Source organism: Antechinus flavipes, chromosome 2, assembly GCF_016432865.1.
Source record: "Antechinus flavipes isolate AdamAnt ecotype Samford, QLD, Australia chromosome 2, AdamAnt_v2, whole genome shotgun sequence".
Taxonomy (NCBI): Eukaryota; Metazoa; Chordata; class Mammalia; order Dasyuromorphia; family Dasyuridae; genus Antechinus; species Antechinus flavipes.
In genome coordinates, this window is record NC_067399.1 from 37,025,560 (window position 1) to 37,043,837 (window position 18,278).

The 18,278-nt window shown below is 40.1% G+C and overlaps 1 protein-coding gene across 3 annotated transcripts; it reads left to right on the forward strand.

Moving 5' to 3' along the window:
- On the forward strand, nucleotides 1–16,035 carry LOC127547526 (zinc finger protein 883-like). 3 transcript variants are annotated; one of them, XM_051974445.1, is made up of 5 exons: nucleotides 1–1,497; nucleotides 4,296–4,393; nucleotides 8,722–8,848; nucleotides 9,398–9,496; nucleotides 12,522–16,035. In XM_051974445.1, exons 2-5 carry the CDS (start codon nucleotides 4,361–4,363, stop codon nucleotides 14,438–14,440), a joined length of 2,178 nt encoding a protein of 725 aa, XP_051830405.1. In that variant the 5' UTR covers nucleotides 1–1,497; nucleotides 4,296–4,360; the 3' UTR covers nucleotides 14,441–16,035. The 3 variants fall into 3 exon arrangements, with proteins under 3 accessions (XP_051830405.1, XP_051830407.1, XP_051830406.1); XM_051974447.1 differs by lacking the exon at nucleotides 12,522–16,035 and adding an exon at nucleotides 10,475–11,367 and having other exon boundaries at nucleotides 1,412–1,497; XM_051974446.1 differs by having other exon boundaries at nucleotides 1,495–1,576.
- The last annotated feature ends 2,243 nt before the right edge of the window (nucleotides 16,036–18,278 follow it).

The following is an 18,278-nucleotide window of genomic DNA, read 5'->3' on the forward strand; positions in this document are numbered from 1 at the left end:
AGAGATATACCGGAACCAATGGATCCATGTGGTTTGGTCCCAGGGCTGAATGAGACTATCCTCTCCAAGAATCCAGCAAACAATGTGGGTTCTCAAAGACAAATATACATGTGGCTCAGACTGAGGCAGGGGCGGAATCAGGGTGCTGAGAGCTGGAATGGGTTTCTGACAGGGAGGGGGGGCCTCCAGAGATGAGATGACATAATGGGGGGGGCACCCTGGCATCTTGATAAGACAGTATCTGATATTCTAATAGCTTGGGATGGGGAGAGGCATTCAGATATTTAAACATAAGATCTTTTATCCTTATCAAGTACTCTGATAAAGAGGGAGGGGAGGCTTTGCAGGACTGAACTTTTAGCTGGAGCAGAGAAACTGAGTCAGGACTTGGTCAGGATAATTAGGGAGACTGAGAACTGTGGCACGACAGAGCTGGCCTGGTTTCCAGGGTAAACACAGGCCTGCCGTAAAGGACATTCATTCATTAAGGCACCAGAACCTTCTTGAATTTCCTGGGATTCTATCAGTTAATTCCGAGCCGGTTCCAAAGTTCTTAGCAAACAAATTTACACAAAGGCTTGCCAGGAACTAATTCACTGAGACTCCTCACTCAGATTCCTTGCAAACTGGCAGGGACAGGAGTGCAGTATCTGCTTCAATTCACCGGGCAGACACAAGAAACAGGGATTACGAGTTTGTCTAGGGAGCCGATGGATGGCTTTAGGCTGCGCCACCTTGGCTCTCGGGTCCCTGAGAGGTAGCTGGGCATAAATCTCACAGCGAAAACCGGGTGCTGCTCAAAGCATTTCACTTTGCCAGCGTGAGATAATGCAGAGAATGAGTGCCCATCCTCTCCTGTCTTCCTGGTAGGAATCCCCCCAAGGGAAAGTGTAGACCCCCCAAGTCAGCAGGCAGCCCCGTGCGCCCTTTCACCCCACACCTGGAGACGTTGTTTTCTTTTTGTGAGTAAGAAGCTGACTAAGATGAAAGCCGGCAAGTTTCTGTTTATGTGGTTTATGTTATGTTATGTGGTTTATGTGGGAGCCGTGCGGCGCCTCCCCCTGTGCCAGGAACTTCTCCCACCACTGCACCACCTCGGGGCTACTACCCGGCCCCCACCGCTGCGCCTCCGGACGCGCCCACTCAGCCCTCGCCCCGCATCACTGAAGCACCCACTTCGTCTCCAAAGGCTGCTCTGCTACCGGGGAGGGGCGCCAATGCAGAACCAGTCCCTTCGAGCCCCTTCCCCGAGTTTTCCGAGAAATGAATGAGAAAGACCGGAGCGGCATCCATTTCCCAGAATCTATCTGGAAAAATCCTCTCCAACCCGGTCCGTGGGTCTCCCCGGTTTCCAGCCGACGCAGACCGCCCCCCCACCCGGAGGCATAGTGGGAATTGTAGTTTCTGGTAGATTCCGCGCAGGCGCTGTACTCGGGTGAGGAAGCGGCCGGGTTATCCGCGACCGGAGCACTAGGCGATCCTTCTCGCTGCTGGCGGGTGAGGGGAGGGGAGGGGGAAGGACCAGATTGCCAGCGTTCTTGCGGAAGTAGGCGAGGCTGTGTTCTGACCGAAAAGGGTGTGTGTGTGAAAATGAGTTTTATTTTGCACTCAGGTGGAAGTGCGTTTGTTGTGCGTGTGGGTGAGTGCGCCCGTATACATGCCTCTGTCATGCGTATGTCATGCCATACATGCACCCATGTACGTAGGGGCGCTCCCGCAGGAAACCTTTCTGTGCGTGAGCGCTCCTGAATGCGAAAGTGTGTAAATGTGTGTGTGTGTGTGTGAAAGTGAGCATGGGCAGGAGCCCGACGGGCAGGGGCGGGAGAAGGGAAAGAGGGGGCCAGGAGTCCAACCAAAGACCAGACTGGCCCTGGAGAGGAGCTGGGGTCCTCTTGCAGGGGTGACAGTGGAGCCCCCTAGAAACAAAGAGGACCTCTCAAGCTTGAGCTCCGGAAAGGCCGGCCAGGATAGATCAGTCCATCAGCCAGCATTGATTAGACGCCGCCTGTGTGCGTGACTGGGTTGGGCTGAGGGTCTGAGAGGCTGAGGAGCTCCCCTGCTGGGCGTGGGAGCAGCGGGTCAGTCCCCAGGTGCCTGCGCAGAGCAAGGTGCAGGAGCTGCTGGAACGGGCCGATTCTGACAATTTCATTGTCTGTTTCATTCGTACATTTCCTAGCGGCACCGCAGGGGTCCGTGTGTTGCTTTGCGGGCTGCCTACACCTAACCAAGTGGTGCAGAGACTAGTAAAGGCAAAGGATTCCGTGCTCACCCGCGGCAGGGGCTTGCAGAGGGTGTGAGAGGTCGTCTCCATGAGAAGGAGGGGGCAGGGCAAGGTCTCCTACAGAAGGCGGGATTGCAGCTGAGACTCAGGAGGAGCTGGGAGAGCTTGGGGGGGCTGGCCAGGCTGAGACTCCCAGGGCTGGGGGATGGAGGGTTGTGGGAGAGGAACAGCCAGAGAATCCAGAGCAGGGGGAAGAACCTAGAAATGCCTGAGAAATATCAGAGGACATCGTATTGGATTCTGGGGGCAGTAGGGAGCCACGGGAGCTTATGGAGCAGGGGAGGGACGGGAGAACAGGCTTTGGGAGAATCCCTCTGTGTGAGAGTGCCCAGAGAAGAGGCAGGAGCCTGCGCGGGGCAGTGGCTGTGTGAGTGGGGGCGGGGCTGTAGGAATGAGATGGGGAGAGAAATGTGAGATTTCACAGGAGGTGAGAGGTGAGGGAGGGGGAGCCCAGAATAACCTCAGAGTTTAAGCCTGAATGATGGGACAGGAAGAAGGAAACTGAGGATTGGGAGGAACCTCAGGGGAGAGAGACTGAATTCTGGCTTGGACAGGCTGAGTTTGGTGTAGCACATCTGCAGAGCCAGGAAGCATCGGCTTCAACATGATGGTGACAACTCGGGAGTTAACGAGGTCACCAAGCCAGGCCCTGTGGAGGGGGCGCAGCTCAGGGCGCTCCTGTGCCTGGGGGATCCCCCGTGTCTGTGGCAGCGCCCAGAAGAAGACTGGGGAGGGGTCATGAACACCTGGGGAGGGGAGAGTGACCAGGAGGAGAAGGTGAGCAGGGTGGTCAGAGGCTCCCGGGTAATGTTGTAGCCAAGGGGGCTGTGCTGGAGCAAGATCTCCCCGGCTAGTCCTCATCCCACCCAAAGAATGGGCATTAATAGAAGCTGTGCTCGAGGAGGCCCTGCTGCCCCTCAGGATCCCTGCTCCCTCTTCTACATGTCTCCTGGTAGTTCTCAATAGTCATTAAATTTATTGTCCTCCCTAATAAGCAGAATGATAATTAGCCATTCGTCATTATTGATTATTAAATTAATAGTTTTTAATAATATAATAGTTCTTAATGCTCATTAAAGTCAGACTGTTTCTTGGCAGGGTCTTGTGCTAGAAGTCAGCCAAGCTCGCTGGCCTGTAGTATATAAATTTTCCATTTTTGAAAACTGGGATAACCTTTGCCCTTGCCCAGTCCTTGGCATCTCTCATGTTGTTTACCCTGAGAATGGCTCCCAAAACCACCTCTCCCGTGACTCTCAGTGGCTTGGTGAGTGAGGCTAGGTGGCTGAGTTGTCATTTTCCACAGAGGCACCATCAGCTGCTTCTGCTCATTTGCTACTTTTGAATCTTTTCCAAGTGAGTGAATTTATTTTAACCAAAGTTCACACTAGGAAGGAAGGAAGAGGCAACCCCTGTAAAAATAAAAAATAAAAAACAAACAACACACACACACACACAAAATAAAAATCCAAAATAGTATCCAAAGATAATATATCCAAAATATTTAATGATATGTTTTAAAACCAACCAGATATAGAAAGAAAGCTGTTCATCTTTGACCTAGGTTAGGAATAATCTCTCATCTTTAAGAGGCTTTTAGAGTAATTACCGGACAGGAAGTTACCCATACTTCCAGTTATACTTTGGGTGATTTGAGCACTATAATTTCCTAAGGAAGGGAAAAGGGAAGTTGGGGAGAGAATCTGATTGATGCTAGCTGAGTTCAGATATATTCTCAAGGAAAGGAACTTGTCCTTCATGTTCTTGGCTGCATCTTAGGATCTCAGTAGCACAGATGATCCAAGGGACAAAATCTGTGATTTGTTCGTGGCCTGAATTTCTGATTCAATCCTTTAATTCACGTATTTTTCTCTGGTTTCTCATGCACACAGCCCAGCTGAATGGTCCTCCCTCTGTAATAACAACGGGCATGTGGAGAGAAGGGAAATTACCCCTAAAAGATTTAGGGAAACAAAGCAGTACTGTTCACCATCCTGATTTCTTTCTCCTCCTTCAGTTCTGCCTTCTTAGTGAGTGCTCTGCTCTTCCCCAAGAAAGAACAATTCCCCGAGAAAGAAGGAAATGACTTCAGTGCTCCTAACAGCCCAATCCCAGGTGAGTTAGGCCTTTTTTTCCCCCTCTCCTGAAATGCCATCTTTTTTTCAACGTGTAGCGCCTTCTCTTTACCTTGTCTTTGATCAAGTTGCATCTAGGATCTGAACCTCAGTTCTTGTCCATTGAAGACTGGTGGGATTCTTCCAGATGATAGAATATATAGCGAGATCTTTAGAATTGGAAAGAATAGTCTAATACCCTAATTTGATAGATGAGGAAGCTGAGGCACAGGTGACAGATGGATTATTTTACTCAAGTTCATGGGTCTTAGAATACCCTTAGAATATCCTGCTTACTCAGTGTTTTTACTCTGACTGCCCCTTTGATTACTCACTTATTGGTATGTTCAATCCAGTATGTAGTCGGTGTTGAGCTAAATAAGCCTAAAACCTAATTCCTGTCATCAAATAGTCTATTGAGGCAGCAGGATATACTCACCAGAAGCAATTTTTTTTAAAGTTTTGATACATTACGCAAAACTTCATTTTATTGTTGTCTGTATCCCCTATATTGTACAGTTCCAGAAAACTAATAGGTGAAACACAATAAATGAGTGATTCTGGCTGGGAAGATTTCATATTGTAAAACCTTGATAGTTTTGTGTTTGTTGAAAGCAAGGATGAGGGCACAAATTATAAATTAGCATGAAACCTAATTCCTGTCATCAAATAGTCTATTGAGGCAGCAGGATATACTCACCAGAAGTAATTTTTTGTAAGTTTTGATACATTACGCAAAACTTCATTTTATTGTTGTCTGTATCCTCTATATTGTACAGTTCCAGAAAACTTACAGGTGAAACACGATAAATGAGTGACTCTGGCTGGGAAGGTTTCATATTATAAAACCTTGATAGTTTTGTGTTTGTCGAAAGCAAGGATGAGGGCACAGATTATAAATTAGCATGCTGATGTAGCATATTAGTATATAAATTAATAGCATTTCATTGATTTAGAGCTGGAAGGGATATCCCATGCCATCCATCTAGTCCAAATACCTCTTTTTATAGATGACAAAACAGGACCAGAAAGGTTGTGATTTGGCAAAGATCACAGGTAGTAATTGGCAACATAATTTTTCTTTTGAAAAATTTTTGCTAATATCCTTTCTCACTTATGTGTTAGAATCAGGGGATTGTAATATGCACAGAAATTTCACAAGTATATCTTCTCTTAGAGTCACAGATCTGAAGCTAGAAGAGACCTCAGAGGCTATGAATTCCAGGCCTCTCACTTTACATTTGAGAAAACTGAGGGTCAGGGAGGACAAGTGCCTTGTTCAAGACCACACAGGTATCATAAGTCTCAGAAGTAGGATTTGAATACAGGTGGTCTGATTTCAAAGCAATTGCTCCTTCCACAGTACTTCTCTCCCTTTTTTTATTCTATACATATGCATTTTGTTTGAGCAAAAGCATTTTATTCTCATGGAATTGAAATAATTTGTTTTGCCTTTTTTAACATTGTCTTTGAAGTATCTGGTTATAAACTCATGCCCTAACCTTTTGACTAGTGCTGTTCTCTCTCCCCTGTACCCTAAGGAGTTCAGAGGCAGAAAGAGCGTACTCCATCTGCCCCAATGTTGCCCTTTTTGTGGTAGAGAAGAACTAAAGGCAGCATGAATTCTTATCAGTTGGGAAGTGGTTGAATAAATTGTGATGTTTAAATATAAAGTGAGGTTGTGCCCTGAGCCATAATGAGCATGAAGGTTTCAGAGCAACGTTGGAAGAGGTGTGTGAATTGAAACAAATTGAGGAACAGAATTTGAAAGTTGGAAGAAATGATCCCATCTAGTCTCACTCATTCACCAGATTGTGAATTGACTCCTACAGAATGGGAACCTTTTATTTATTTATTTTTTTTTTGGTCTGTCTTTGTGTTCTGAGCACTTAGCACAGTGACTGGCATATAGTAGATATTTGATAAATGCTTGTTGGTGGGAATGGACAAAATAAATGTCCACTATAATAAAACTGAACAGGGGTTATTCAACTTCTGTTTCAAGATACGACACAAACAATTCACTGTCACTCAGTGGTAGTTTCTCTTTTGTGTGGCTCTGATTATTAGAATGCTTTTCTTGATTTGAATCCTAATATATTTAAATCCATTGTACCTCATTTTTACCTTTTTGAGAGAAACAATATGAGATTGATTCTTCTTGCAGAGAATCAACCTTCAAATTTTTGTTGTTATTTGAGTCATTTTTCAGTTATGTCAGACTTTTTGTGTCCCATTTGGAGTTTTCTTGGCAAAGAAAATGGAGTGATTTGCATTTCCTTTTTCACCTTATTTTATAGATGAGACAAATAGGGTTAAGTGATGGGCCCAGGGCTTCCCAGCTAGTAAGTGTTTGAGGCTAAATTTGAACTGAGGAAGATGAGGCCTCTTGACTTTAGACCCAGTATTGTACCTATTGTACCACTTAGCTGCTCAGTTCTGACTAATGCACATATTAGCTAGGAGTTAGCTTTTCTTCTAATCTAGGTGATTAGAACAGAGTCACCTAATCTTTTCTACATCAAAGAGTAAGAAATTATCTATACATTATCACTTGTAAGCTCACTGTTACAGTGCATCTCTCCTCTCAACCACAAATGTCACATCAGTCTTGATGTCTGGAGTTGTTGATCTCTTCCAGGATATTTTCAATGACTTGAACCACCTTCCATGGGCAATAGTAAGGTTGTGGAACCCTCTGACCTTCAGAGCTCCAAGGCCACCTAGACAAGCAGATCTGGCTTTTCTACAGTATTGGTGGCCAGTTTACCATGGAACAATTGAAACAACATTATCCCATCCTGTGACCTACAATGCTGCCCAAGTGGGATGGGAGAAGCTTGATGGGGCTTCTTTGCCTTCTGTGGTAGCCCTTTCGCCAATAGTCTTAAGATAACTGTTATCAGAGTCCATATTTCTGTACCTTGGGCCTTGAATCCTGCCTCTTCCCTAGACTGGTGCTGACCATCTACCCCATTCACTCCACTGCCTCACACTGGAAAAGTGGCCTTCCTGGCAGGTATTTTCCTGGAACCAACCCTCCCCCTGCTCTGACTTCCCCATCACTGTCTCAGGGGGACACATCTCTCTTTCCAGCTTCTTTTACTGCTTTTTATTAAATAAGAATTTCAGAATTGTAAAAAATAATAATAAAAAGAAAATTTCTTAGGTTTCTTCCATAAATATCCTCAACAAACTAGATGAGTATTCAGAGTGCCTGAATAATCAAGCATCCTAATTATAGCTAATATTTGCAAGATGTTTTAAAGTTTGTAAATCACTTTACAGATGTAATTTCATTTATTCCTAGATAAATCACTTTCGGTGCTCCAGGAAGCTCTTTAGGACAATACATTTCAGATATGGTAGAACCTGCTGTGGCAAAGGAAGTGAAATCAGGGCTGTGACACACAGTCCTATTCTTCAACTGTTATCACTTTCTGGTAGAATACTATTCTTATCCCCATTTTACAGATGAGAAAGATGTTGTCAGTTCTCTTTCTCGTGAATGAAAGTATCATTCTGAAGCTTTCCACTAGATGAAATATGGGCCCGAGTCAATAGCCAGGTGAGGGGTGACTGACAAGAGACTAGTTTACCAAGATTTGATGATATTTGGTATATTTATAAGTCATTGTAAATGTGTGATTTTCCTTTTACCATCACAGGTTTTGATGTGTTGGGGGGGGGGGGTGTTGTGGGTTGGGCCAGCCTCAGGCCAATGCCCTGGTGGTTTAGATTTGACATGAACACAAAGGGAGACTCTCTTTGGCCTTTCATGAAGCAGTTAACAAAAGCAAGGTTATTTAGCCTTAGAAGGAGAAGAATATTCAGAAAGGATGGGCATCCAGGGTTCAACTGATTGATGTGCCCATCTGTTCCACCAGCCAAGCATTACAGAAAGTGCCTGGACTTTCTCAAAAGGTAGTTTGGTACTCAGGGGACTGGGAGGTGATGTCAGCAGCCTAAGCCTTTCATCCCTTGGGCCAATCAATTCTCTAGGTTGGTCTCAATACCTTTTAGGGAAAAACTGATTTGGGTGGAAGCAGAGGTTAGGAAATTATTCCAGTGACAGGAATTTGCAGGCATGATTCACTTTGGGCTCAGTGTGGGAGCTCATATGTAAGGCCAATTTTTAGCAGGAAACTTTTCTATAATATTGAGTCTAGTATAAAATGATGCATCAAGTAAGTCATTTCTCCAGAAATATTAAAATTGTGCTCAGGGTTTTGAGAAACATATCTAACTTTACCTTCTGCTAACTTCATGTCTTCTTATTTCCTATGAAGGCTGGCCCCAAATGAGCAGGTGTCTTGTCTGCTATTTCAGATCCCACTAACGTTCCAGGATGTGGCTGTGGACTTCACCTGGGAGGAATGGGGGCTCTTGGAACCTTCTCAGAAGGACATGTACTGGGATGTGATGCTGGAGAACTATGAGAATTTTGTCTCTCTTGGTAAGGTCAGCTCTCCTCCAGACATACTTATAAACTTCCCTTCATTTCCTTGTGGCTAATTGATATCTGAAGTACTTCCTTTCTCATGAAGGGATAATGTTGTGAATGCATGTGATGGGGATTGTCTTCACAGGTGTTTGGTACCTAGAGTCACTACTTAAGTGAAAAGTGTTTGTATTGTATAATAGAACATCATCAGTAGCTTTAGTGGGCTACCCTTAGGGCTACATACTTCTATTACTGGCTGTTCATTCAAATCTATGAATTGCCCTCTAAGAGCTAGTGTAGATACTTGGAAGATGTCACCAGTTTGCATTCTCTTAGTTAAGAGTGTTTTAGAATAGAGAGAGTCATTTCCTTTGAGCTGGTGATCCATTCCCTCATAATTTCTCATAATACAATATGGAGACTTCAAGAGTTCTTTGTACTTCATCTGATCTTGCCTTGCATGCCCTTTATTCCCTAGTGAGAAAGAGGGCAAGATTGAATTCTGAGTTCTATTCTGACTTCCTCACTCTTCCTTTATCTCCTTCCCCCCCTCTCCCCAAGGAGGTGTTCCTCTTTCCATACCAGATGTAATTTCCCAGATGGAAAGAATAGAAGCTCCATGGAAGGCAGAGGGAGGAATCCTGATTAGTACTTTCCTAGGTGAGTAAGTGAAGAATTAACAAGTGGAAAACACTGTGAGCAACATCACAGATGGTCATTGGTCCCTGCTGGACAGGGAGCTCTCCTTAAGGGTTCTTAGGTCTTTGCAGAAGTGCTTTTTCTATTTCATTTGAGTTTTCTCCCGTGAACTCATCTTTCACTTAAAATATTATTTTTCTGATCATCTTCCACTCATTCTTAATCACTTTGAGAAAATTTTTTCTTTTTTTTCTAATGCTAACCCTTACCTTATACTCAGAATCCCATAATTTCCTCTCCTCCTGTTTAGTTTTTCTTTACAACTTTAACACCTCTTTTCAGAACTGCTTTTCTGGAATTAACAATGTGCATAATCCTTTCTTTTTTTCATCTCCTTCATCTCTTTCCCCCTCGTTCTCCTATTCCTCTTTCACTCTTTCTACTCCCTTTCATCCTTGTCATCTTCTTTCTTTCCCTCTTATCTCTTACATTTCCTCTTATAGAGGGTGCTACATCCACATTGTCTGGACATCTCCAGACATCTACATCAACTTTCCAAACATCTCCATTTTTAAATATCCTCTTCCCCTAGAAGACCCAGTTGGAATTTGATTAGGTGAAGAAAGGAATGAAGCATTTTTGATAGGGAAGAATGATATAAAAAGCAATCCAGGCAATAGTGACAATTTGACTGGAGCTTATGATGCCCTGTGGGTTTCCTTCAGTGTTTCCTTGGGGAATTGACTATATTGTATGGGTGGAGATAATAATAATTATTGGAAAGGGAAATGCTATGATGAAGTTTATGTTTTGGGAAAATCATAATGTCATCTGTGAAGGGGTTAGTTTGGAAGAGGAAATAACTGTGGACATTTGAATGGCTGAGTAACTCAGTTGTGAGATGAAAGCCATAAATATGATCCTAAGCCACTTCTGACAATCCTTTGTTATTTTCTGACTTTTATACTTACTCCTATCTCCTTTCCTCTTTCCCTTCAGTAACCCTCTCCATCTCCCAGGCACACACTTCTAGATGAACTCTGCCCTCTCCTTCCAGAAGTGAATACTCCAGATGTTGGTATCCTCAGGACAGAGTAGAATCAGGATATCACTTCCCTTGCATGGGACCCCAAGCCACTTTGTATACCCTAAAATCACATTAGCTGGTTTGCTAGTGTGTCAGGGTAAAATATCGTGAAATTCACCTGAATTGTCCTTAAATCACATTAAGTGCTCTAACTGTCAAATCAAACCACTGACATGCTGTGATACTATATAATATGCTCCAATCCATTAAAATCCACTTTTTTAAAGTGAACTTTGATGAGAGAGCCCTTTCTCCTTTAACTTGTGTTTCTGATGTTTTGTGACCCAAGTGTAGGACTTTATATATAACATCATGAGCTTAAGCTTATTATATAGAACTTAACATTTTAGTCTGTCAGGACCTTTAGTCATCCTAACCTATATTCCATAGTATTAAGTAGTCTCACTAGCTTTTGATTATTCACACATATGATAAACCTGCCATTTGTGTTTTTTCCAAATCATGATTAAAATGTTTAATGCAGAGTCCCTTTGGTAATTTTAGGGAATTCTTTCCAGGCTGACATCTAGATAATAATGATTCCTCATTGGGTCTTTTCACACTACCTTATTTGTCTACCTTATTTTACTGTTGTCTGGCCGATACTTCTCCATGTTCATAAGAATAACTTGAGAATATCAAAAATCATTGCTTATTGGTGGTCCGTATTTACCCTGGGGTCAACTAAAAATCCCAGGCCTTTTGAATTTACTACTCAACTATGTATCTATAATCTTCCATTTGTACAGTCAATGTCTTGAATACAGGAATATGCATTTATTAAATAGCAAATTGTTTTTTTCTAGCCCATCTCCTTGAGTTTTTTTTAAATCCTAATTCTTATTAACTACCTCACATACCTTCATTTCAGCAATATTGGTAAGAATACTCTCTTTGATTTCATTAGTTTTTTTATATTGAATAAGGATAAGGTAGAGAAACTACCAATGCATGTTGGTCCCTTCTGGGCTTCTTCTAGACTGTGTGAGTTTCCTAGAACACAGAAATTAAATGACTTGCCTAGATAACATATACCAGAGAGGAAATTGATCCTGGGTCTTTCAGATTCTCAAACTACCAAGGTAGAATGCCTCTCTTTGTGTAAATGAGAGTATCTTCTGTTGTTTGATCAAAAATGATGAATGGGGAAAGGCTAGATCCACAGTTCTCCCGCATAAAACAAAAAGAAACATATTGCAGATTCACAACAAATCCATATTTAAGACTTTGGGAAAGGTTATTTGAGCATCTACAAATTCACTGAATTGTACTCTCATCTAACCCGCATTTGTTTAATCTATTCAACTATCTCCTGAGATATGAGTTTTTCCAAATAGGTTGTGAAATCTAGCTACCTTAATGCCTACAGTAATTCCTCATCCACCGGCTCACTCATAAAAATTTTAGTTTGCATAATCTCTTTTTATTGAATTTATGTTTTAATGTAGGAATCAACACTTTTTTCCTTAAGCAATTACAAATCATTGGTCATCTAGTCGGTTTATTCCTGTATTTTCCTGGAAATTATCTCGTAGTTTATCAGAAACTGGTTTCTAGAATGAAAATATTTATTTCTAACCACATAAAGAGCTCCATAAGGGGAGATTATTTGCATTCTACATGAGGAAAAATTTTTGATTGTGACATCAGTTTAGATTGACAGAAGGGAAACCAAAAGATGCAGTCTTGAGAAATTAGCTCCTTAGCAGCTAGGTGTACTGTAACTATTTCCTTGCCAGCTTTTGATCATTCACACATTTGATACACCTACTATCTGTGTTTTCTTCCAAGTCACTGATTAAAATGTTAAATTCAGAGCCTAGGATAGATCCTTTTGGTTGGGCTTAAAATTCGCTGGTAGCAATGATTATTCTGCTTTTTCCATACTAGTTAACTTTAAGTAAAAAGACTTTCCAGGCAGGGAGAAAATGGATATTGACATGTTTTTGTTGTTTTCAGATTCCCTTAGTCAGAAGACAAGATGTGAAACCAAGGAGACAACTGGGAAGCAGGATATTTTTTTGGGAGAACTATTTAAAGAGAAATTTGTAAAGGAAGGGCCCTGGCATTCCATATGGGGAGAAACTTGGGATTGTGGTGACAGGTTAGATAGGCAGAAAGGAAACCAAGAAACACAGTCTCAGGAGGTAATAATCCTTAATGAATCTGTTCATGAATATAATATATTTAGGAGAAAGCTCAACCTGGGGTCAGTTGTTATTCCACAACAGAGAGTTCATGTAGGAGAAAGTCTTCCTAAATACAGCACACTTGGAAGGAGTTTAAAGCAGTTTTTTGACCCACTTAAACCTAAAAGAATCTCCATTGGGAAGAAACTCAAGTATAGTAAATGCAAGAAGCCCTTCAGTTATAAGTCAAACCTTATTTATTACCATAGAACCTACCCTCAGGGGAAACCCCATAAATGTAATGAATGTAACAAAGCCTTCAGCAAGAAAGGAAGCCTTAGTGCACATAAACTAATTCATACTGGAGAGAAACGGTTTGAATGTAGTGCCTGTGGAAGAGGCTTCAGATATCATTCATCTCTTAAACAACATCAAATAATTCATACTGGTGAGAAACCCTATAAATGCAGTGAATGTGGGAAAGGCTTTAGCCAAAGAGGAATCCTTAAGACACATAAAATCAGTCATACTAGAGAAAACCACTTGGAATGTAATGTATGTGGGAAAGGCTTTAGATATCGTGCATCCCTTAGAGTACATAAGAAAATTCATACTGGAGAGAAGCCACATATATGTAATGAGTGTGGGAAAGCCTTCAGCCTGAAGGGAAATCTTAGAACGCATAAGAGATTTCATACAGGTGAGATGCCTTTTGAATGTAATGAATGTGGGAAAGCCTTCATCCTGAGAAGAGATCTCAACAAACACAAGAGAATTCATACTGGTGAGAAACCCTATGTATGTAACGAATGTGGGAAAGCCTTCAGATGGAATGGAAGTCTTAAATCACATAAGAGAATTCATACTGGAGAGAAACCCTATGTATGTAATGAATGTGGGAAAGCATTCACCAATTATCAAAGTCTAACTCATCATCAAATATTTCATACTGGAAAGAAAACCTTTCAGTGTAATGAATGTGACAAAGCTTTCACTCAGAGAGCAAACCTTAATAGACATAAAAGAATTCATACTGGAGAGAAACCTTATATATGTAATGAATGTGGAAAGGCTTTTATTGTCATGGGAAATCTTAAAAGACATATGAGAATCCATACAGGAGAGAAACCTTATAAATGTAATGAATGTGGAAAAGCATTCACCAATCATCAAAGCCTAATTCATCATCAAATATTTCATACAGGAGAGAAAACTTTTCAGTGTAATGAATGTGAGAAAGCCTTCACCACAAAGGGAAATCTTAATATACATAAGAGGGTTCATACTGGAGAGAAACCATATGTATGTAATGAATGTGGTAAGTCATTTAATGTGAAGAGAACCCTGACTATGCATAAAATAACTCATACTGGAGAGAAACCCTATGAATGTAATGAATGTGGGAAAGCATTTAGCCAGAAAGGAAGTCTTAAAAGACATAAGAGAATCCATACTGGGGAGAAACCCTATAAATGTAATGAATGTGGAAAGGCTTTTACCAATCAACAAAGTTTAACTTACCATCAAGTCTGTCATACCAGGGAGAGACCTTTTCAGTGTAATGAATGTGGGAAAACCTTCATCCAGAAAGGTAAACTTAATAGACATTCCATAACTCATAAGGGAATGAAACTCTACATCTGTAATGAATGTGGAAAAGCCTTTAACCAGATGGGAAATCTTAATACACATAAAATAACTCATAGTGGAGAAATACAATTTGAATTACTTAATGCTAGGAAGCCATAAAATACATAAAAGAATCTATATAAATAAATAAATGTGAAAGTCTTCAAGTATTATCAAAGCCTAAATTACCATCAATATTTCATACTGATGAGAAAGCATTTCTCTATAATGTTTAAAAGCAAGTAAAAGGAAACTTAATTCATGTAAGAGAATTCATTCAGTGAGTTGGCTGTTCTATTTATTTAGTATGGGAAAACCGACCAAAATTCAAGATCCATTTCATTTCATATTCAAGGAAAACCATTCCAGTGTGATAATTGTACTCAAAGAACCTCAGAATTCTTAGTGGAGACAAATGTCAATTCAAACATTACTGTGCATAATGAAATTCATAAAACCTCCCCTGTCCCCTTTGAATAAAAACAGGAAAATATTCAGGTTCAGGCCATATCAGATAATTTGTACTGAAGTAATGTCCATTTAAATTTAAGAAAACTGAGAAAGTCTTTAGAAAAAGTACAGCATGTTCAGGTATATTGAATGGGTACTCATCTATAAATGAATTAAAATTCATTCAGAGACAAACTCTTTTAAGATAACTGACAGTAACCTTACCATAAGTCAAAAGAGTGGTTGATACCAAGGGAGCAGAGTTCTGAGAGCCTAATATACTTTCTTAGAAAACTATTCAGAGAGGCAGGGAGAGTCAAGATGAATTCATATAGAAGATAGATTAACTTACTCTACTTTTACCTAAAGAGATGAAAAAGTAGACGTTGTAAAGAGGCAGATTTCAGTTAATTATATGTAAGGAGGCCTGAAAAGTTTTGAGTCTAAGTGGAAAGCAGCAATTAGGCATAAAAATTAATGATGGGATTGTGTGACCTACATGTTTCGACTGAGTCTCATTTTAGCCTTCGGTTTGAGTTGAGTTGCATGCTATTCATAGAAGATCTTAAATATAAGATTGTCCTAAAGCCCCAGTCACTACATAGTCCCATAGAAGCTTAAGAGCCATTGTTTAAGATGATGCTTTTTGAGGACGTAGATTTATGATCAGCAACATAATAGGAGTTATGAGGGATGGTCTAACCCAAAGTCAAATCATGATGAGAGCCATGGGTTTACAGTTGGCATCAGACAATTGGAGTCAAAAGAAAAGACAACTTCAGAGGGCATCTAATTGGCTTTTATTAGTTCCCCAGACAAATGTCATGTATATAATAATTCCAAGTTGTGCAATAAGAATATTAGCCTGCTCCTTATAAATTAAGAACTTCTAAACATTGCACTTCAATTAAGAATAGAGAGCAGAAGGGTATCCCTTAATGCTGGAACCCCTGCACAGTCTAGCTCAATAAACATGAAATCATCAGAAGCAACACAATAGAGTTGAAATGTGACCATCACCAGAAAACAGAGATGCATTGTCCCAGTCATACATGTGCTGTGGCTACATCTGTACCTGATTTTTTTCCCTTAACATGTGTTCCTTTGTGTGTGCCTTCCATTTGTCTTCCCAGCCCATGTGAGTACTATGTGAATATTATTTCCAACCGTTTTTGTAACTTGTGGGATATGCACCCCATGTATATGTGAGGTACATTTTGTTGCTTTCTTTACTATGCAATTTGATTAAATTTTATTTTGAATTAGTGTGTCTTATGTTTGTCTGATAAAGGTAAACACATTTGTTGGAACATGTGAGCTGTGTTTTCAAGTAAGCATTCATTCATAGATAAATTCAAATTTGGGGAAGATTTTCTAGTGGGCTACACTGAAAGAGGAAGTTATTGTATTAAGGGAAAGCATGACAATAGACCCAGCTAAAGGCAGAGTAGACTTCTTCAGGAGTTAATAGTTTCCCTAACACTAGTGGTCCTAAATGGTAGATGGAAGATCCAGATGATCTTCCATCATAGTTAGCTAAGTGCAAAAGCTGCCATTTATATAGCACTTTATGGTTTTGAAATATTATTTGAAATAAGTATCTCATACACAAACAATCTAGGGATGTAGGTGCTTTAATTATCTCCATTTTACAGATGAAGAGACTGAAGCAGATATTTCAGGTGACTTGTCCAGGATCACAGCTTGTGTCTCAGGTGGAAATTGAAGTTGGATTTCCTGGCTCAGGGACATACATTGTGTTATCCACTATTTTTTTTTTTATTTCTCAAGATATAACAGAAGCTACTATGTAGGTACAATAAAGGGACTACATACCCTATAAAATCTTTCCCAACTTAGATTCTTTTATTTGACTTCAAGTGGTTAGACTAGGAAAATATGCTAGTAGGAAAGTCCTAAGGGCAAAGACAATATACGATTGAAACAAAGTAGGATGGGAAAATTGGGAGAATGAGTGAAACCCAATATAGAGAAAGATGATTTAGAGGGAGAAGTGAATAACTAGCTTAATGTCCATAATTCCAAAAAAGATTAATAAGAGATTCTATAGACATCCTCAAAAGATTCTAGTCATGACTTGGTCCTGAAGGGGACCTTCAGACTACAACTTTCAACCAAGAGTCAAACTGGTAATTCTTTTTATTTTGTTGTTGTTATTATAAGTTAGACTAGATGTCTATGAATGTTGTTTCTCTATTTTCAAATCCCATGAATTGATTATGAACCTAACCAGAAGATCTTAAAGGAAATAATGTTGATGAAGTAGTGTGTAGATATATTCTATAGTAGGAAAGGAAGAAAAAAAAAACAATCTATGATAATAATATAAAGTAAAATGGTTAGGTAACAAGTTAGTAAAATATAGAAGTATTAATACTACATGTTTGGTTAAAGGCCCTTCTCCCCAATTTGTTTTTGAATCATATCAGTTGTGTCCAATTCATTATGATTTCATTTGGGGTTTTCTTGGCAAAGATACCAGAGTGATTTGTCATTTCTTTCTCTAGGTTATTTATATAGACAAAAAATTGAAGCAAACGGTTAAAAGTTTTGCCTAGGGTTACACAGTAAATGTCTGAGGCTAGATTTGAACTCAGATTAGCTTTCCTGAATTTAGACTAGATGCACCACCTAGCTACCCTTCCTTTTTGTTAGCAATTGATACATTAGCAATTGATAAACTATTTTGTAGGGAGGTTTATTTGACTTATGAAGGATGTTATATCAATTTTTTTTTTAAAAATGTCATGGATCAAATACTGCAAGATATCCTTTAAAAAGAAAACAGACCTCCTACATCAAGTGAAAACATATGTGAGACAGTAAGTAGGATTTCATTTTACATTATACTTAAACATTATACATTAAATTTAAACTTTATATTGTACTTAAATATCTCGATCTAGCATTTTTTGATCATACATATTGAATTGAATATTTGTGAAATGATAGGAGAAAGGTGGGAATGTAGGGTAACACAGTTAAGATGGTATTTGTAGAATATGGTAAGTGATGAATGTGTGTATGTAATTGCTAGGTCATAGTGGGAAAGGAAGCATGATTATCCCCATCTCTTTAAGGGCCTAAGAAATTTCCTATCCACATAGAGATTTCCAGCAATTTGTGTCTTTTTCCTTGACAAAGTCAAGGCTTTCTCAAAAAAAAAAAAAAAAAGTAGACCAAAATGATTACCCCTACTACCTTTATTCGTGGCTTTTTTTTAAGCTTGAATTTCACTGGAGTCCCTCAGTATCAGCTTCTTTTCGACATGTGTTAAGTTCTTCACCTTACCCTTAGGTCCTGTCCTTCAGTGTAGTCCTACTGAACAAATAGGCTTTTGTCTTCTGAAAGGAAAAGTCCATTTCATATTTTCTTAGTTCTAGAAGACCTGAGTTCTAACTAAAATTCAAAGGCAGTTGAGATTTATGTTAGCCAACATTTTCATCATCTTAAAAGCTTAGTTATACAAAGTGTGCCTTTTGTACAA

Coding starts and splice junctions, on each gene's coding strand:
- LOC127547526 (XM_051974445.1), top strand. CDS start 4,361: ATGACTTCAGTGCTCCTAACAGCCCAATCCCAG. Junction 8,849..9,397: donor TGAGAATTTTGTCTCTCTTG/GTAAGGTCAGCT, acceptor CCTCTCCCCAAG/GAGGTGTTCCTCTTTCCATA. Junction 9,497..12,521: donor CCTGATTAGTACTTTCCTAG/GTGAGTAAGTGA, acceptor TGTTGTTTTCAG/ATTCCCTTAGTCAGAAGACA.